Consider the following 21,584-nt stretch of genomic DNA (forward strand, 5'->3'; position numbering starts at 1 on the left):
ACATTCTTGGCAGTAATAATAAGGGTCATGTTTTATGGAAAAATGTGTAAGTGTAACCACTAACGGAGCAGCTGGTATGAAAAAAGAAAGTATATTCCAGAGAGTTTCAGAGCTAGGATCACGTGTGAAATTCCTTTGCTGTGTCAGTCATAGGCAAACTCTTGCAGCAAAGAAGCAGGAGCTGAGCTGAGCACCTGCAGGGTGCTACTGATGTGGTTAATCTTATATAAAACAGACTTTTTAAAGCTGAAAATTAGTCTGTTAGAATCTATTATAAACCAGTTTGGAGAAATGATTGTAAACTAAGAGACTCACCATCTATTTCTCCTATTAGGACCATACTTAAGACTATCACATCATCTGGTAACAGTCAGGGCAGGGAGAGAAAGAGGGAGGATTCCCATCCTCCTTTCTCTAATATACATTTTTAGACCCAAGTAGTAGCTGATTCCTCCCTTACTTTGATGTGTTCATGTAATGTGGAGGGTAATGTGGTTCCAGGTCAATAGATTGTTACTTAAACATTTATTTACACAAATCAGTAATGAGTGGTCAGTTTCCTAAGTACCCAAATAACACTTGCACTCCTGGATAATATTCATCAAAATTTTCTGGCATTGAAATAAATAAATAGATGGAAATTTAAAGAACTTTTAAGATTGCAGGATCCACAAATTTAAATTCAAACATATCTGCAGAGCTTTAGCAGAAATGTTATGTAATGAAAGAAAACATAATCTAAATAAAATTAATGTCTTTCTCCTCATTCCCAGTCTAGTAGAGCTTCTTTTTGCCAGAACAGAGTTTGCTTGTATGGACTATGAGACTACTCCCTGGGCTTCTAAGTCTCCTCCTTGTTTAAAGGAGGGAGATTAATTTTACAGGAAATGAATGTTTCAGTTTGGTTTTGGGTTTTTTAATGCTAAATGGGCATTATCCTTCAGACCGATTCAAAACACATAACAAATGGCATGGAATTTATTTAAAATTCATAAATAGATAGAAGTTATTTTGAGGGAGATTATTCAATTCCATTGAAGTCAAATGTGTAACCCATAATGATGGTACATATATACTTTCCTTCCCAAGAGGGATAAAACAAATCATTTTATATACTTATGATGGTAACAAACATTTCTTCATGCCACATCGTTGCTAGGTATTGTGAGGATATAGAAGTCTGATTCCAGCTGTTCTTTGAATTTCAGACATAATCCATAAGGTAAAAAAAAAAAAAAAAAGGGCAGAAATAGTGAAAAGAATTAGGACATATGGTCAAGGAGATGACCACCAGTCCATACAAACAGACATAATTTTACCACTTAAAGCTGCCAACAAGTGGCCCAAAAACAGAGATTGAAACTGGTTCCCTAATTTGCAGCATAAAGCACTTCAAGTAATTCTCACCTGGAATTCTTACCTAGAAGACTTTGTCTTCTGGTTTCAATACTGAATTAAGGACTTCTTCTCAGACAGTACTGACAGACTGCTTACATTTTTTTAATGATTTTTCGGTCATGGATAAAATTGGCTTTACTTTCTTAAACCGAACAGCTGGTATTAATACGATTCTGGAGGATTCTGCAGGAAAAGAGAGTGTGAAGTCAATGAAATGAAAAGGTGCCACCATGGGTTTTTTTTTAACTACATTGCTGTAAGAATGAGTGCAATCTCCAAGAGGATGCTTAAGACAATCTGCAAAGATGCAGCACAAGGCCTGTTCAGAATCCCATTGGGAATAACATAAAATAATGTGCATATATTATTTAGAAAGGACATACAATAAATTATTTTTATTTAAGAAGTTTCAGGAAAAGAGGCTACAAGGAAGACATCTCAGAGCATAGAAGTCTGTCAAAGAAAATAATGGGCAATTAACAAAGGCATTAAAGGGTTCAAGAAGGTATGTACAAAAGCCTGGAGAAAATCTCTTTTCTAGAAAGAGTTTTCACAGGTAGCTGCAGTACAGCTTCAGCCAGCAATTGAAATCTTAGTGGAGGAAGTATGTGAATCAAACTGAGACGCTCAAGTAAAGTAAATTATCACCACCATATGGTGTCCTTCTGAGGATTCTGAAGTAAATAAAGTGTGAAATAACAGTCATACGCCATTGCAGGAAATGTTGCTGCAAGGTTTTCTTCAGTATTAAAACAGGTATTAATATAGATACTGTATTTTCTTTAATCTAGGAGAACCCAAATTCCAAAAGAAAATTTAATCATCTAGTAGTCCTAGAAAATGGGATGAAAATGCTATAATAGTAACAATACGATTTTAGCTTTACCTGAATTTAACTTTGATTTAAAAGTGAATTCACTTCACTTAGTACATGATTACATTAACTGGAATGGGTTAACTGGGCTGCTAACTACCTTGCTTTCCAAAGAAGGATGAGATTATGGATTATATCCATATTTAATTTGTTTGGTTTTTTTAACAGGTGTTTGCTCCTCAAAGCCTTTAGTGGAGGACAGTTGTGTGTCTCATGATGAATTTAGAAAAATCACTGATGTAACAGATGATAGTGATACTGATAAATCATCAGTTTTTAGGGGAAAGAGGTGGGAGGCAGAGAGATTAGGAGAAAGAGTAGTTTAGTCTGTAACTTTCTTCTCTCCAGGTGATGTGAACTACTGTAGGTCCCCTTATGTCACAGAGTGTCATTTAAACATCCATTATTTTTTCTATTGCAGACTTTTAGCAACATTCTGTCACACTCCCTGAAGCAGCCTTGAACTTCAGCTTGCTGCTGCGTATAAGAGACAGGGTCAACTCCGAGTGCTTCCTAGAAATCACAGCTGGCTATTGTGTCAAGTACATGGCACCTTTTCAAAATACATTTAAGCAGTTGAAATTTTATGCCTTGTGTTATATTAGTTTTGAGTTTTCAAGCTTTACTTTTTAGGTTTATCATTTGTTCCTGAGCTCATGGGTAATGTAAATGCAACTAAATTGTAGATACCATTAATTTTGAATGTGGTCCACTTTATAGGCATTTCTGACATTTTCCAGGATCACTCCTCTTCTTATTTTGTTTTGTTTGGAAACAGAGCAGTGAAATCAAGACATTTCTTCAGGAAACATTTACTGATGGGTAGACTTGAGCAAGATTTCCTACAACAATTAAGACCATAGCCACCATACAGCTCCTGCAAGACTGCTGCTTCCTCCTGCAGGTGTAGCGTGTAATCACTTTGTCAGAGATTTACTGCACTGAATAACAAACTTCCCAAACAGAACAATATTAGTTTTCTTTGGCCATTTGACCCTCCTTGCAGCATCAAATGACAGTAAAATTGAACTTACTGAGTATTCTTATCAGAATGTTTAGCTCCCTCTGCAGAGTCATGTAAGGTATGTAGATCTGAATGTAGTAACAGCTAAGTTAGCAGATTTGGGCATCAGTTGGGATTTACAGCTGGAATTTACATAGGTCCTTTCTGTAAATATAAGCATGATTGGTATTTGTGGATGATCTTTTCCCCCTAAGTTATGTAGCCTTTCAGCTAGCCTGTGAGAGAGTATGTCTTTTTTTTTTTAAAAAAAAAATATGCAGTACTTCAAAGAGATCCAAAGGGAAGGAAATTGTTCCCATTGTGAAGACTTCCACTACTAAGATTGTGAATTTCAGCCTTCTTGTGGCTTGTGAGGCTTGAAAGCAGGGAGAAAAGAGACTTTCCTGTAACACTGACAGTATCTTAGTTGTTAGAGATTTCATAACTCCTCAGTTCCTCCAGTACAAGTGAGTGATTGCAGACTCTTGATGCCAACTATTCAGTCAGATTCAAAATCCTTCTTTGGATCTACGTTGCTGATGATTTTCTGCATCCCACAGAGGGAGAGAATGAAAAAGAAATTAAAAATATTTGTGCTTCACAAATATTTGTGAAACTATTTTGGTATTCTGTGTGATAAATAAATATAAATTATGAATAAAGCTAATATGGTGTCTTCACAGAGAGCAGATGCTGAAGCATTTTGACAGAACGATCAGATCAGCAGTCCTTGCACGTGCAGAAAGTGGCCATTTGGGTTTTTAAACCTATTGTTTCCTCAGATAATAATCCCAGTGGTAACAGGAACGATATTAGTGACCATCTGAGACAGCAGAAAATTAATAAGTGAGCAATTATTTCCACTTCAAAGACTCAGAAAGTTATTTTTGAAAATAAAACAGTATTATGAAATTTCAATACATAAAACTAAGACATGCATTAATACTTTAGTACTAATGTATCTTCAGTTTATCTTCTTCTGACTCTAGTTTCCATATGGATTAAAGTTACAGTCCTTAGTACAATGTGCTACAAAATTTCAGTCTTAAGAAAACAGAAAAAGATGGCTCAATTTAATATACATGTGCAAGTGAAAAAAGGTCTTTGAATGTAAATGATACACAGTGGAGAGAAAGAGGAATATTTATTTTTAAAATCTCCTTATTGCTTGTCTCTGCCCAGTAATACCACACCAGTTAGTATCCAATTTAGTTCTCTAATGTAGCAGAACCTCTCTGAGTCAGAAGAGATAGAAGGTAACTTCTCATGTATTTTTCCAGAAAGAAGGAACATGGGGCTGAAACATGGTTCATATGGTAAAATTTTCTAGTATATTTATAGTAGCCTTATCATTGTAATGTAATGACCTTGGATCCCTGAAATGGTGTCTGTTTGCTGTTTTTCCTCTGAAAGAAGAAATAGATACTTATGATGTTTAAACTGCAGGGCTTTTTTTTATAAAGTTGATCTAAACAAAGATGCTTGGAGCAGTGGAAAATAAGTTAATGAAAAGCTTTATTAAACTGTTCTCAAATTTTAAGAAAACCTATCCCTGTACTCCTAAAAAGCCTAAAGCCCAAACACCTCAGTGTGTTGTCAGGAGGGCAAGTATTTCCACAGTTCAGACATAGAACAGAATTAAATCTGAGCTTGATGTTGCTGACCTTTCCACATTTAGGATGTCTGAGGGATATGAATTGCTATTTTGGAGGACTTCTGAAATAATGTAATAATTCCTTGTGATCTCTATCCTCACAGGTTCTATAATCTCCCTTTCATCAAAATGTCATCCAATTTTTATATTAGGTAAATGTTTCTTCTTTTTTTAGTTTCCCACTGAGGCTTGTATTCATAGTTTTCAGTTGATAATAAGACTTACTCCTGGATGCAGAAGTTCTCATAAACACTGGCACAGCCCCCTAAGTCTGATGCAATTAAACCATTAGTGAGGAGCTGTAGCTTTGGCACAGCTACTGAGTTCATGGCAAAACCTCAAACTTGGTCCAGGTTTTCTGAAAAAAAAAAAAAAATCAAAAAAAAATCCCAATACATAAAGACTTTAAAGTTCTTTGCAAACCCATGGTTTGAATAAATTTTACAAGCCAAGTAGAATAAGACCCTGTGTGTTCTCCCTCAGCAGCTGGGTGAGGGATAGATTGAGAAGGGATGCAGGAAGGCAGCTCACTCCTCTGACCTTGCCCTGAGAACCTTTTATTAAGGTAAAGGATCTTTGCAGCTTCTAAGCTTCAGTGGATGGAAGCGTTAGCTGGAGCATCATTTTGAGACAGGGTTAGATTTTGAGACCTGGAATACAGGTGGAGTTCAGCTGTCTGTATCTGAGAGTCATCTGGGCTCCATTTATAGTTAATGGAGAAAGGAGAGAGGTTCTTCCAGGGTGCAATTAATCTCATCTGTTTTAGACATCTATTTATTGATGGGATGACTCATTCCTTAGAAATGCTCATTTATCTTAACTTTGGCAATATACATGTAACACCCTTCATAGTTAGTGTTGGAATAAAAAAAAATGTATCCATCATGGATTAAGAGAGTTCAAATGTATAAATGGTAGGTTGCTTTCATTCTGCCTAATCAAGGAGGATTTTACATAAAGGTGCTTCCTTATGTAATTATAAATCAAAGCTCTTTTAGCAATGATAACATTTTCTTAAACCGTATTTAATTATCATTCATATTTGTTTGAATTATCTCTTTCAGTGAATTCTGTTTAGAATTGTTTCAGTAAATGGGCTCTTCCTGAATGTAATGTGTTTGGAATGTGTATGTATGTAAGAATTGACTACTATACATTATCCACCTCTAGTCATATAGGCAGATCTTGAGTCCCTAATTCTTGGTTCAGTAGTCAAGCAGTCTTTGCTACATGTGGACTATTACAGAAGTAGGTTTGAGGGTGGTGGTACAGTGTGTCCTTCAAAAGAAATTGATTTTCTTTTTCTAAGGTGTGATATATTCTTTTTTTTTGTGGTACTGTGAGACTTTCCATGTTCTATTATTTTTTTCTAGGCTAGACTAAATTCACCAATATGAAGTAGCCTTGCTATGTATTCTAGGGGGTTTTAAATTTTTATTTTTTTAAAAAAATTCTTTAAGTATCTTTTCCTCTAAACTCATATTTAAAGCCTGTGAAATTTAATTTTCCATAAAAAGATACATATGTATTCTATATTTTTCATCTGATGTTCTGATTGCGCTTCACACATAATAACATAGAGCGCCTTTGCTTGTCTGCCTCCACATTCCTCCCAAGATAAAATACTGAGTCTTTCAGCACTCCCAGGTACTTGAATGCTTGCACCAACTTCAGTAGTCCTATTGCATTCCCTTGCTGTAATAAACAAGCATTTCTAAATTCTCACTTAATTACTTGCACTTCTGGCATTGGTTTATGAATTATTAAATAATCTATTCTCAATATGGCCCCTATTTTCTTTCATAATACCTGACATGAAAATTACTGTTGTATGATATTGCAACCTCCACATCCTTTAATTTTGTTCTGCTTTCTCTGCAAGTCACATCTGATAAACTTCTAGAAAGATGGTTGTCCTATTTCCCTGGAAGCCATCAGAAATCACATTATCCTCAGTTTTGTAGGTGGTATCTCACAGTGAAGGAAACAGAAATATATTTTGTGTGTATTTTCTTTTTCAGTTTTATTCATTGGTGCTCCTTAACGCCTCATGTGAACAGATGCTATTTCTTATAGAATATATCATCATCACCTTCAGTTCTTGCCTACTCTCTTTGAGATTCTTTCTGTCTTGGCAGTGCATTATGTATTTTTTTTTTTTTTTCCTGTAAGGAATGTACCATGCCTTTCCTCTCTGCTGTACTACTGAGTTGTGTTTTAATTTTTCTTAGTGTCCAGTCTTAGTGAAGAGAGTTTGTTTTTTCAGACTGCTCAAAGTCCTGCTGAACATTATGTGCGTGTTCTTAACATGCCTGTAGATTAAGTGGAACTTAACCTTCTCATAATTTGTTATGGTGCAGATCCCTGAGGTTTTTTCCTAACTAAATTTTTATCTCACTGTAATATGGTAGTTTCTTCAAATACCTCATAGCAACCTATCCACCTCTTGATAAGATTAATTGGGTTTTTTTCCTACATTGGAGAGAAATCACTTTCTAACTTGGACTGTTTGTAGGTCACCCTAAATGCCCCTAATTACCTTCCCACCCTACCACAAGGACCCTACATCAATTCTTTTTACACAGAACTGGTAGGATTTAACATCAGAGTTCCTGATTATGTTTAACTTCTGTGATCCAAAAACACAAGAAAGGTGAAGTAAGAAAATTTCTTTCTTTTTTCTTTAGAGAAATTGGGAGGAAATTAGAGCATTTTATAGGTGACTTCATAGAGGTTTATTTTTAAATAGGTGTGCTCTGTTTGATAGTCACACATATGTAGGTTTTATGTGAAACCATATTTACAATACTTATATGTATATATTTGCCATTCCAGGCAGAAAGGAGGATAATAAATATTTTTAAATGGAATGTGTAGTCGTCGTATAGATACAACAGAATAATTAGCAGTTTTATTATTGCTCTAGAAAGATTCAGTCTGAAACATGTGGGTGCTTCTTGTAGGCAAGACTAATATTGATTCCATTAGTTTTCAGGTTAGACTCAGCTACTAAGATCCTACTTCAATGAGAAAAGTCACATTTTTTGTAAAAGCCCATACAGTGGCATTTTGCCCAAATAAAAATCCAGTATTCCAGGTTCCTTCTTCCCTTTCTGTCACAATGAAAACCACAGACATGGTACTTTTAATAAATGTCTGATTTCCTTTAAACAGAAAATTAAATTCACTGCAGTTCTGATTTCATTTCTCCTTCACACAATAAAACATATTTAGTTTTTTAGTTTTCCTCTAAATGAAACTATTTCCTACTAGCCAAAATAATATTTTACTGTTTCCTCTTGGCATATTTTTTATCCATTTTTATTTTTACATTGTCTCTCTGCTTCAAATAAGGTTCTACCACCTGTTTCATTTTTGTTGTCCCAAATGTTGTGTGTATCATGTACCAATGAAAATGTATCTCTGCAGTTAGTATTTCTTGGATATAAGTTTTCACTTAATGCTTCTGAGCCTCTAAATGTGAGTAATGTGTTCCATTGGAATGAAAATAGGGATAATTGTGTTTGCTTGTAATGAATAATATGAATAATATGCATCATATATGGTGAGACCTCTATCTTTAGTAATCCCTTTACTAAAAATTGTAATCTGTCCTATGAAATTACTCACAATTTATTCACAATTTTGTCAATGTAATGAGGAGATTTTTTCTAATAATTCAAGCATTTTTTTTGTCCACATATATTTATATGTCTCTACTGAAACTCCCCTGGTATAACATTTTAAAGTGCACTGTATATTCTGGACAACAGGAAATCTTAGTGAAATATCTGACTGTGTAATCCATCTGGTTTGACCAGTTCTCATTTGTTAGGCATCTCTTATGATCAACATCTGGTAGGATTAGACTGCCCTGAACGACAAGGATTTAGCTTGCTGTACTTACATGCAGCTTTAGTGAACCAAAAGGTCATCAGAAATATCTGTTAAAAGCAAAGTAGTATGATTATTCTAAAAATTATTAAATTCATTTTGTAACTGGCAGAGTTAGGATTAACAGAGTGAGCTGTGTCTTTAAAGGTATAATTTGAAAACTGGTTTGAAATGTTGGTTAGTGGAGACCCCTAAATCCAAACTATCATCCCTAGATTGACAGTTCATCAGGAATATCACCTTTCTTTACCATTTTCCTTGGAAAAAAACAGATAAAATTAGCTTGCAAAAAAAATTGTCTTTTTTTTTTTTTCATTGTCAAATGAATGCTAACTATTAACTACAAGCCATAAGGTGCTTGCGCTTATAATCTCACTGAAGTGAGCAATCTCACCTCACCCAAAATAAAATCACGATGTGTGCAACTTGTGTATCCCTGTGAAGGACAGGGCCATTATATATTGTATACAAAGAATCATTGCACAAAGCTCATGTAGAAAGTGAAAAAAAAACCCCCAAAATTCAGTGTTGGGGCTCTGAGAGCACCAAAAGCCCTTTCTGCCCCTGAGTAGCCTCCCAGGGCTGCACCCCCCAGCCCCCTCTTTCCCCATCTCTCATCCCATTGCAGCTCAACTCAGTGCCTGCAGTCCATGCCCTCGTGATGCTGTGAGGTGCTAGTTTCCTTCTCTCCACCACAGCCATGCCTGGCAGGGACCCTGTTGGCTTGTCCCCAGTCCTGTCATTTTGGTATGGACCTGCCCAGCAACCATGGATGCTGTCTGACCCTGGTTATTTTTACAAAACCTGATTCTGTTCAGACTTGTGAATCAACTTCCCAGCTTTACACTGGACCTGCCTTATTACCATGAACTTGTGTGGAGGTGTCACCTCATGGCTGAAACTGGCTGTTCTCTCCAAGCCTGTTCTGCTCCCTTTGCTTGGTTGCTGGCTGGTGAGATCCCTGTTCCAGGGGCTGTGCACTTGTGCCCCACTTCCTTAGGGAGCCAGACCATGCTGCTCCCCAACATTTTCTTTGTTTTCTTAAAGCTTTGCTTTTTTAAAGCATTTTCTTAAATCCGTTCTTTCTGGTACCAACCACAATTATGTTGCAATTTTATCTCCTCTAGACTCACCATTTTTTACAGCCCACCTATTTATTCTATCTACTCTCTCAATTTTCTAGAGATTAAAGAAATTAAAATTTCTTCCTTTGCAGTGCAAGTTCTTTATTCCTCAAAATACCTGTATTTCTTCTTTCACAGGTGCAGGGTGAGGGACTTTGTTGTTCACCTCTCAAACATCACTAAATTTGATACAAGAGCTATGAGGTAGGCAAGTATTGCTGCCATCCACTTCACAAAAGAATGTACAGCAAGACTTGGTAGCAAACTTTAAAACCTTTATTTCAGTCATAGGAGCTGAATCACAGAGCAGCTCTGGAAGAATGAGAGAGAAAGAAACAGTTCTCTTGCATTACATCTTCTCTTTTGCCTAAAGCAAAAGGGCCATCCTTTTCTTCCTGCAAAAGCATCCCTTACAAACCCTTCATTTTTTGGAACTTGCTCCTGAGTAAACATATTTGCACCCCAGTAATTTTTTTCGGTTGACCACCTGGATTAAATATATAGGATGGTGAAATACTGATTTAATGTAGTTTTGTAGGCAGAACAGTGCAAAAGTGTCTATCAGTGGTTTGTGAAAATTTTCAGTTTTATTGGTGATCAGGGTTGGTAGTTCCTGTTTTGGGAAAATGAAATATTGCTGTCTATAAAGTATGTAAAGTTAATATAAACAGACACAGAGCTACAACCTTCATTAAATTGTTAACAAGGGTCTAAACCCACATGGAATTACACTGCTTCTGTGTTATAGCTAGTGCAAAATTTCCTTAGCAACTGTGGATCCCCATAAAAGCTTAATGCAGTTTTGTTATCACTTTATGCAGCAGTTTGGGAAAGTTAAAATTACCCTATTTACACAACAAAAAACCAGAAGCACAGTAGTTTATGGTTCTCTTTACTTGGAGTTGGTGGAATGAAACGATTGCTGCTGAGCTCTAAAACTGCTTGTACTAAAACTGCTGGTGATACGCTTTCCAGGACTGCAAGCATCTGCTAAAACAAAACATGCAGCATTTTGTATTCTCAGTTTCACAAAATTCATCCAACATAGGAATATTTGCATCAGGATTGGCAGCTCTAGAACTAGAGGTGAGGCTTTGCAAGTTTTGACTTTGGACCTAAATCTAAATCAGAAGGTTCTTAAATTTAAACTTATCTGAAATTTAAATTTATCTGAAAGAACCTCTGTAGAAAGAAAACCACAAATTTCCGTTACATTATATATTTAGAGTATTTATAAAGGAAGAAAAGAACCTGAGATTGGTGGGGGAAAAAAAAAAAGTATGGAAATGAGAAGTAAAACTGGAAAATATAGTAAAAAAGCTTCAAGACCTGGGACATTAGATGATGTATCAGACATAAGTCAGAGCACTGAAAGGGAAATGTTGACTTTTAGAAAAATCTTTTTAAATTCTTACAGAGCTGCTAATATCTTGTTGGGATAATGGGAAAGAATCATCTTTCTTTTGAAAAATCTCCACAACAGATGCATCTGGAAAACAGCAAAAATCTGCTTCCAGCAGTAAAAAGAAAAGGTTTTAAACTTCTTTGCACAAAATCTAGTAAGGTGTGTCTTTTGGGAGATTAATCAGTAGATAAATAAAAAGTCTAGGAGCTCTGAAAGCCACAGACACTTTGCTTCTAGCAGATGAGCCAGGGGAGATGTCGAAGAAATTTCTCAGTGGCTGAATTTAAATAAGCACTGTTTACAAAAGAACCCAACATACACAATTTAACTCCTTAAGTGCCAAATTCTGAAGGGATGGAATCCCAAGAAGTCAGTAGACTGAAGTATAATTTTTATAATCATCAGCCTTGTGCCCACCAGCCACTGAAGCCTATCCATAAGTTTTAATAATATTTAAGGTGTGTTTTTGTCATTGTTCTTATGTTAAAAATGGCCTAATTTGACTAGACAGTATTTGGTAAATCAGCTGTTTTCTCCTCAGTTTAGCTGAATAATGTTAAACTAGACTTTCTTTGATTAAAAGACTTACTAGAATTGCTCAGAAAATATCAGAAAAGAAAAATTGAAATTAAGAAATTATTGTCATGCTGAAGAAAGTAGGACAGTATTGGGTAGAAGCATATGACAAATTGTATTACTTTGGAAAGCACATTGATGCTAAGTAAGGAAAATGATATTTTTTGTTCAGTAACAAATGATTGCTCTAGTGTTTTCTTACACTAGGTAGAAGGATTTTGGACATTGGCTAAACTATGATCAAGAGAGGTTTATTTCCTTTTGTTATCTCTGATGGTTTCTTTAAAAAAAACCCAATTTTTCTTTCTATTGAGACAGACCTCTCTTGTAAGGAGCAGTTAATGACATTGCTGGAGCCAAAATAACAATAATTCAGTTTTAGTAGTATAGAAGCAGAAAAAGAAGTCACTACTAATCACTTTTTGTGAACACATTTTCACAAAATGAGTTTAAAAACTGGTAACATCACAGAAGGATAAAGGATGTAACTCAAATTATGGCGGGCTGACCATTCTGACTTGCTTCTCTGAAATAAAACAATCTTTAATGAAAAGTTACTGATATGTCCATTTGTTTTAATCATTGTAAAAGCTTAGAAAGAAAAAAAATGTGTCTTAGTAATTTTAAAGCTTGACTAAAGGGGATAAGATGACATAGAGGCCATGAAAGAGGTAATTAAGGCATCTGGTATACTGATGATTGTCAGGAAAGGACCCCTACAGGGTCATCAGAAAGTATCTGCATATGACACACAGGTCTCTAAATTCTCCTGTTTAATGTCACATATCTTCCATCCTCTATTTTCTGCGTTTTCATGTGGGATACCTGTTTTACAGTGATTTTCTTCTCCTATTTCTGTTATTACAAATAAATTAAATAGACTATCACTCCAATTGATGCGATCGTAATTCTATTATCTTAAAATTGGTGTGCCACTCTCTTCATTTCAGTCTGTAATCATGTTGCAGACTAAAATTATTTTTGCTTGTCTATTAGGAATGGTAATGTGGAACTGGTTTTGCAGTCATGTGGCTGGAGGAACACCAGCAGCTACTAAGACAGAAAACCATGAAGCAGTTATATGGGAAAAAACCCTACAGATTGCTTTGTATGTTATCTGTTTTCTTTGTGCCATTAGGCAGCTCAAAGAGGACAGTCTTGCCACTATAGGGTAGGTGAAAAAAATCTGCTAGTACCTGGTTGCATGTGCTACCTTCAAGCCAACCCTACCTCTTGCTGCCCTGTGGTGTGATGAGTGGTCTAAGAGAGGGGTAGGCCACAGAGGAGTTCATAGGCTTTATCAGGCCCTAAGGGATGTAAGCAAAGCTCTGCTGATTCATGCTAGGACCAGCTGAAATCAGTATTTGAGAATGTATAAGTTTCCTTGATGAGTCTTTTCCCTTTATACTGTCTCATACATCACTTTGGCTACAGCAAAGTTTTTGGTCCTGGAAGTAACAGAACAACTGGAAATAGAGAAGAATTGTCTGTCCCCCTGACACAAAGTGGGAGCCAAGTTTGTGGGGGTGTATGTGAATTTTTTTGGCTGCATGTAGTAAAGTCCTTCACATGGTACAGCCATTGGTAGCAGATTGTGGTCATAGAGGAATAGTGCCTTGATCACATTTTAGGTGAAATGGAAAAAAACTATGTGGGTGCATATATCATCGTCAAGATCATTGCTTGTCATTACAGATATAAATGCAGTCCATCTGCTTCCTTCTCGCCGGCTCTCGGTTCACTAGTTTGCCTTTTTCTCAACTTGTGACAGGTGAGGAATGATCTGACTGGAGTCCTTTATGGCGAAGACATCGAGATTTCAGATACTGAGAGTTTTTCCAATGATCCCTGCACAAGTGTAAAGAAGCTTAAGGTATGTGTTGCTGTTTGGTGAAAAAGAGAAAGTGGTGATTTTTTTTTTTTCTTCTGTGAAGAGGAGTAAAGAAACAAAATTTGTGTTAGAATGGTGTCTTAGGCATTCCATTGCCTAATAAGATCAAAAAATTGGCATTTTGAGGTCCTTGTCCTTCTTAAGTTAATAAAGGTCTATGTGTATAGTAAATATTTTTAATAGTTTCCAATAGTGATAATAAATAAGGGAAGTTGTTTCTGGCTTAATGTTTGCACTTAAAGCCCCAGTCATAGTGATATACGTGTGAAAACTCTTGAGGTTTGAAACCAGAATTCTTTTAAAGTGAATTATCATGTAGAAAGAATATTGAGACTCTTTCCATTAGCTTCATTACATATTTTAAATTGAATTCTTTGCTAACATCATCTGCATGATTTCAAATGAATCATAAGGAAAAAAGAAGGAAAAATAAATTTGGTAGTGGAATATTTTCCCATCCTTCTCTTACTAGAATGATTTATTAGACTTCTGGAATCTCATAAAATTAAAACTATATTTTAGCATTACCATGCAGTGCAACCAGCAATAAACTAGACACAGGAGATATGAATCTTAAACTGCACAGGAACATGAAAAAAAACGATTGAACAGCAGGAGAAAGCACTTTCAAATGGGGAAGATCAAATTTATTCTGGCATCAAGTACATATGACACAATCAAAGCCACAATCCTGCAAATGCTTAAATATGTGTGAAACAGGTTACAAGAAAACCTTAGTAGACTAATTGATGTTTAAAAAAAAAAATAAAAAAAAAAATTAAAGCAAGAGTATTGACTTGTGTAAGACTAGACCACTACTGAAGCTGGAAACGTTCTGGAGCATGGTAAACTAAGTGTGCTTTATTATTTCCACAATATAGAGGTGAAAGCCTGAATGTTTAAAGTACTATTAGGTAAAGATTATGTTTGTGGAAAGCCATTTTTATCTGCCCAGTCTAAGCTAATGTGCATTTCTTGTCTGGAAACCTGTCTGGGTTGAAGAGACCCCAGTAGGTCTTACAGTGAAGTCCATATTTTTCACTAGCAGTGTTGTAATAACAAGAAAAAAAATGCATATTAAGCATGGATGTTTAGGCTGGAAACCAGAAGAAGCAACGTGATTGCAGCTTTCCTCTGCATTAACACACTGGATTGTTTTGCAGGGAATACCAGAAGACTGAACTAACAATATATTTTTTTTTCTTCATTTCTTCCTCAAAACAAATTAGCAAAAAAATAAAAAAGCAATTATCCAGAAAATTGCTTGTTCTTGACAGAAATATAAGGTTAGTTGTTGTTAGCTACTTGTTAGACACAGAATTTAGCTAAACAATTCTAAAAATACTGATTCCTTCAACATGTAAACCTCATATAGGTGAACTGGTATCTGCTTATCTGAAATATCTTTTATTTTCACAAACACAATTTAAATTAATGAAATTGATGACTATGAAATGGAAAACAGAAAAAACTGGTATGATTTGCAGGAATATATTTTATATTTCTCTTGGTAGCACCTTAGTTTCTACTGCATTGACTACACTGTTAAAATGTAAACTTAAGGGTATCTTTAAAACTCATTTATGTGTTCAGAGAAAGGGATGGATTTGCACATCCATGTAAATGCTTGCAAATTCTAAGCATGCACAGACAAACTGTAAGAGCAATAGCACTTCTCCTTCCAACTTTCTTGTATCTTGCATGTAGAACAAAAGGATTACCACCATGTTGTGATGGTAGGAATTGATGTCCTCTAGTTCACCTTCACCATCAGTGATTCCATAGCTAAGGTCAGAGGCTTATCTATAGTTCTTCAAGTGGACATCTAAGCATTTAGAAGGCAGAACATGTGGCTACCTCTGTTGTCAAGTTACCCAGGTTTTTGTAGATTTATTGATAACCTCTTGACTGTCAGATGCATGTTAGAGAATAAGACAGAGTATCTGAGCTATTCAATTTAGGTATCTCATAAAGAGCCTGCCAAGACATTGACTTTTCCTGGCAGATGAGATATTGTAGCAATCCTTCTCTGGAAAGCTATATAATACAACATTGTGCTGTTATTCATTAGAAATGAGACAGATTAAAATCTGATCAAAGCAGGGAAGCTGTGAAGGCTGAAAAAAAATAGCTGCCCATTCCAGCATAATATGCATCACTCAAAAATTCTGAAAAGGCTAAAGAGTGTCTCGTGTGTGAGGCTGTTAGAAATGGCAGTGAAGGAGACAAGTTGTTCCTCATCCCTGAGTAGAGCATCTTAGATGTGTTGATCCTCACTCTCTTCAGGGTTTATATTACTCAGCTCCTGGTGCTACCAAAGACATTTTATATTTAGTAGCCAAATAATATCCTCACCTATGTGAAAGAAAGAAGGGAGAAAAAGAGTCTTTATTATCTGAGGCTGTGCTTAATTTATAAAACATGTTTTTACGCAGGGTTTGCCAGAACAGTGGGTAAATGAAACATAACTGTTCTTCATTTTCTTGTTTGAACTTCAGTCCATATGGGAACATATGTATTTCTTACTAAGGGGCAAAGCTTAAATGCTGATATTGCTACTGTAATCTCTGGGAAGAGTAAATATGACAGCTCACCATCTGGCAAACAGTCTAAACATTGGTCTTTTTATGTAAGTGCAGTTTTGGGAGTTGCCTTCCCCCTGGGATGTTTTTAATCATCTTGTAGATCACCTGCCTAGTTCCATTAATTAAAACCTCTTCTGTCAAATATGTTTTAGCTCCATGCAAGCAATTTACAGCTCTCTGAAAAAGAGACTTGACGCTTGTTGGGATCCAGTAGGTGATTTCTTTGATCCCTATGAGGAAGTTCCACTGTGTTAACTTGCATCATTCTGCAAGGGTTCTGTGTGAAGGAATAGTATAGCCTTGCAAGGAAATCATGCTGGTTTATAGTCAGTTAACAGTATGAATGAAGAGGTAAAAAAGTTATTCCCAGCAAGCATCTGATTTATCTCTTTGCATGAGTCCGTAATGTGGACTTTGACCCACAAGCACTGACAGGAACCCAGCTCTGATACCCTTTGGTGCAGACTTCATTATCCATGCAGATAAAATCTCTGCAAAGGACTTGAGCTATGTGCAGGTGCATGAATTTGAAGCTTCAATGCCTCTTATGTGGGATGCAGCCGGCAGACCCAAGCCTGGCATCCAGTGGATCTAGGCTTATTTGCAATCTTGAATGCAATTCTTCAAGAACAAATCTGGGGAAAATGTGGGAGGGGATGTAAAAAGTTTGTGTGGAGTTTGTGTGGAAGAGGCTGGCTGTGGAGTGTGTCATTGCACAGAGGAAGACTGCTGTGCATGAAAGAGGAAGGGCTGTTGTACAGCTTTTCCTAACTTAGCTCCTAAATTACATGTGCTCTGACACAGAATTCCTTGATTACATAATTGCATACTAAATTATGTGATAATCAGGTGGAAGCAATGTCTCAAGGTGTGAAACCACACACCACAGACGCTATGACTTCAGTCTGAATGTTGTCAAGCAGGCAGTGGGCAGCATTGCTGCATGTGCCCTCTGGGATCGTTATTTATGAAGCCACACAGTTTATATAGTTTGTTTTTTTGTTTGTTTGTTTTTATAATTGGTTCTCATTGTGTCATAAAATGGAAAAGAATTTCTTCAAATCTTAAGTTTAATTATTAGGTGCTGTGACATTTATTTTTTAATCAAATTCTGCTACTCTTTTTTTCAAATATTAAGTCTGCATTTTTATGTTCAGAGCAGTCAAGTGACTCAGCGCTGAGGTTCCAAAAATAACCAAATTATTTTTAAAATATGAAAAAAAGAAATAGTAGATGAGGTGATTTTTTTTTTTGTGCATAATTCCTAAATCTATTTATTATCCTGGCAAAAACTGTAATACTATTGCTGTAATTTGTGTAATTTGTTTGTTTCATTTCATGTAACCTTGTTAGATTTGTTTATAAAGAATCTAATCCACTTGAAAAAGATTTACATTACTTTATCAGTCTGTGGCTAAATATAAAAATGAAGAGAAGCAGGCTTACTGAAAATGCGCAGGTTCAGAATGAGCAAAGCACATTACATTATTTCTGATTTAAACCATGCTAAGAGTGATACTGTTTTCATGCATTTAATTACAGAGGCTTTCTAATATCCTACTGCACTGTCCATCATAATATTTTCTGCTGAACAGGAAATAAACAGTGAAATTATCTGAGCTAAAGAAAAAAAAACCAACAAACTTTGACAAATTGATTTAATTAAAACTTAAATGTTTTTTGCCACAGAAAATCATACCGAATCATATGTTTGTTTTTTCCTTGGAGAGGGAAAGAGCTATTAGTAATTCTAAACAGGTCTTATATGAAAGAAATGAAAAATTTAATTTGCTCAAGGTTTTGCAGAGAACTCTGCCTTTGTGTGAAAGAAAAGGTAATGTGAAGTCATAAAAGTATGTTTTATGGATATTAGAAGTAATTTTTCATGTTAGAAGGAGGTTAGTCCTGTTCCTGGAGAAATATTTTCCTGCATAATGCTCCTGAATTTAAGAAAACTCTCTTAATATGTTTCTAAGTATGAAAGTAAAATTACCTTTGAACTTCAGTCATAGGTTCTTAAACTGTGATGATTTTTTATTAATGTGTGAAAGTGGGAGGGAGTAGAGAGGGAGTTGTCAATGTGTTTTAGTGACTATAGAGAAGATGTTGTATGAGTAAAACCTTTAAAAATTGCTAAAACAGGCATAATATCAAGGCATTTATTCTCACAAATCTCATTTCTTAATTTTACAGTTTTATTTCATGCGGTGATAAGTTTATGTCTTCAACTGGTTCTAATATGCAAAATTTTAGAAGAAATATTGCAAGGAAGCAAAATATATTTGATATTTTAATGTTATTGAATACTAATTGACTGTAGTGCCAGTTTTACTCTCATTAATACTATTGCCTAATCATTTTCTACACCTCAGCTTTCTTTTTTTCTTTTACATTCCTTCAAGTTCTTGAACTTACAGAAGATGAAATAGTTCTGTATTAATTCTGTCTGCAGCTGTAATCTGTGCTAACTCCCTGCATGATCTGAATGGCCAATTAAAGTGGTATCTGGAAGCTGTGACTGTGTTTAACTGCCACACATTTTATTCAATCTGCAGGGCAATGACGTTCGGATAATCCTTGGCCAGTTTGATGAGGAAATGGCTGTGAAAGTTTTCTGCTGTGTAAGTAAATATATTTAATTGCATATCAGACTAAAGAATGTGCTGCATTTGAATAAAAAGTGACTTGAGCATAAATATTTCTTCATGGAGTTCAGCTCTGTGGAGTTTTATATCCTAAAGAGAACTTACACATGCTCAGTTCCATTAAAGTTCAATAAAATACTTTGTACTTGACTTCAGTGGAATTTAGACGTAGGCTGGATGGTTAGCTTCTTCTTATTACTTTCCTGTATTGGAATAAAATGCCAAATCAAACTTGAGTATTGCTTTTCTCATCAGATACAGAAAAATACTTGCATATGTAGCAAGAGAGAGAACTCTCTCTTGAGAGAACTGAAAGATCTCAGTCATGTCCAAGAGCTGTCCAATATCTGTGTGTATGGGTTTTGCACGTTTTGCTTTTAAAGAATAAGAAATTCATGCCAGTTCCTCTTCATCCTAACTCAGCAACACTAATAATTTCTGCTACTGAAAAACTGCTAATTGTACAGTTGTCACTCACATCTGACTGCTGCACATTTTACATATATTACATGAAAGCAGATATTAGTTGGTAAAAAATAAACTTTTTTAAACCAATAACAGCAACCAAACAGTAAGACTAGCAAACATAAAATTCCCTATCCTCACCATTTGTTTGTGTGAATGTGCTGCTAACTTATCCACTGTTATTGCCATTAAAAAATGTAGCAGGATTAAAATGTGGATCTCTACTTGTACCGACTTGAAAAAAATCATGAGGAGAAAGATGTTAGTGGCCTAAGTGTGGAATTCTTAGTCTAAATAGTTAGATTAATCCAAGAACACAGTAAATATAATGGATAAGCAATAATGACAGCATCTAAATTTCCAAGGATCTTTTTTTTAGTGTTCACCTAATGAGACAGTTACCTATCCTTGGAAAGAAAAGAAAGGCAGAAGTTCAAAATCTGAGTGCTACATGTGCCTCAGCTGCATTTTGGCTCTTACTCAGCAGCTGTCCCAGTTGGTGACAAAATTTGGAAAGGAGATTGTAGAGTGTATTTGGAAGGAACAAAATCTATTTTTATCCAAAAGGAAATGGAAAGTATTATTTTACTTTTCATTCTTCTTGTCTCTGATAGGTCTTTGTATACAGATCTTTTTGTACTGCCATTTAAATTGGATTGACAGAGATAATCTCCTATTTTTGTCATTCCTGGAAGAAAGAATGGTACTTCTACAGCCCAGATGCTCCTCAAATCTCTTGGGGTTGGGCTGCATTTTCCCAGCAGAGGGGTCCTGGTCAGAATTATCTTCCAATCCAACATTAGCTAGAGATTGGCCTCATTTCTAGTTGCCCTTGTTTTGTAGTTGCATTTCTGTAGAATTCTCTTCCAAATCCACATCCATGTGAGGCCACTGAAGAAATTCTAGATTTCCTTGGAGGGGCAGGCTGTCCTTTAGTCTGCATTGCTGCTGTCTGAAGGGTCCCAGGGAGAAGATGTCTCTCTCACGGGAATGCTGACCGCAGGTTTCTGCAGCTACAGTTTGGTGTGAAGGTGGGAAATGTGCGTAACTCTGAGTGGTTTAAAGCATGATGGCTGCTTCTAAAGCACGTTAGTGTCAAAAATAATAAGATGGATTTTTCTGGAGCCCAGAGAAAACTCAAAGATCATATATTTAGGTTTTTTTAAATGTATTTATTTGTGAGTTTCAGCAGGAGGCTGAATGCAGGAGAGGGCAGTTCAAAGTAGGTCATTTATGTATTAATGCACTACAATATGTCAGAAAGCTTGTTATTACTCGTAAAATACATTGTTGACTCATGCACTCCTACAGATATATATGTCTAAGAGCACAATAAATTAGATATGTCAAGTTTTTTTAACTCCTCTTTTCCAGATGTGTCTTCAGACAGGTTTCAACTTGTGATTCCCCGTTATATTCTGCAAGGTTACTGACATCAATCAGAAAAAGGCTTTGAGTTTGTTAAAGGAAGATGCTTTTTTCACTAGTGCAAGACCTTTTTTTAATTTTTTATTTCTGATTGTGGTTATATCCTAAATATTATTTGGTAATGACTTATGTAGGTGGTATAACCTCTAAAGTCTGCCTCACTTTTCTGCCTGGATTCAACAGTCACATGCTGTGAGGTTTCCTCAGGACATCCATTGCAGTTTATATAAGATCATAGAACCATTTAGGTTGTAAAAGACCTTTAAGATCATCTAGTCCAGCCTTTAACCCAGCACTGCCAAGTCCACCACTAAGCCATGTCCCTGAGTGCCTCATCTGCACATCTTTTGAGTGTTTCCTATGATGGTGACTCAACCTCTTCCTGGTCCCTGATAATCCTTCCAGTAAAGAAGTCTTTCCTAAAATCCAATCTAAAACACCTCTATTGCAACTTCACATCATTTCCTCTTTTCCTATTCTTTGTATCTGTAAGAAGAGACCAACACCCACACCCCAAAAAAAAAAAAAAAAAGAAAAAAAGGACTAAAAGATAGTATAATTCAGTAGCAAACTATAAAAACAAGACAAGCCAAAGTGAATGTTGGCAGGTATTTCCTACAAGGATTTAAATAAGCTTAGCTG

At 35.7% G+C, this 21,584-nt stretch overlaps 1 protein-coding gene across 1 annotated transcript in view; it reads left to right on the forward strand.

Annotated features, from left to right (window-relative positions):
- Nucleotides 1-21,584, forward strand: part of GABBR2 (gamma-aminobutyric acid type B receptor subunit 2) — a 456,189-nt gene that overhangs the window by 201,485 nt on the left and 233,120 nt on the right. Inside the window, exons 5-6 of the mRNA XM_015618642.3 lie at nucleotides 13,700-13,801; nucleotides 18,960-19,025. Coding sequence (XP_015474128.1) covers nucleotides 13,700-13,801; nucleotides 18,960-19,025 — 168 coding nt within the window. The remainder of the gene's footprint in view (nucleotides 1-13,699; nucleotides 13,802-18,959; nucleotides 19,026-21,584) is intronic.

This window comes from Parus major, chromosome 2, assembly GCF_001522545.3.
Source record: "Parus major isolate Abel chromosome 2, Parus_major1.1, whole genome shotgun sequence".
NCBI lineage: Eukaryota > Metazoa > Chordata > Aves > Passeriformes > Paridae > Parus > Parus major.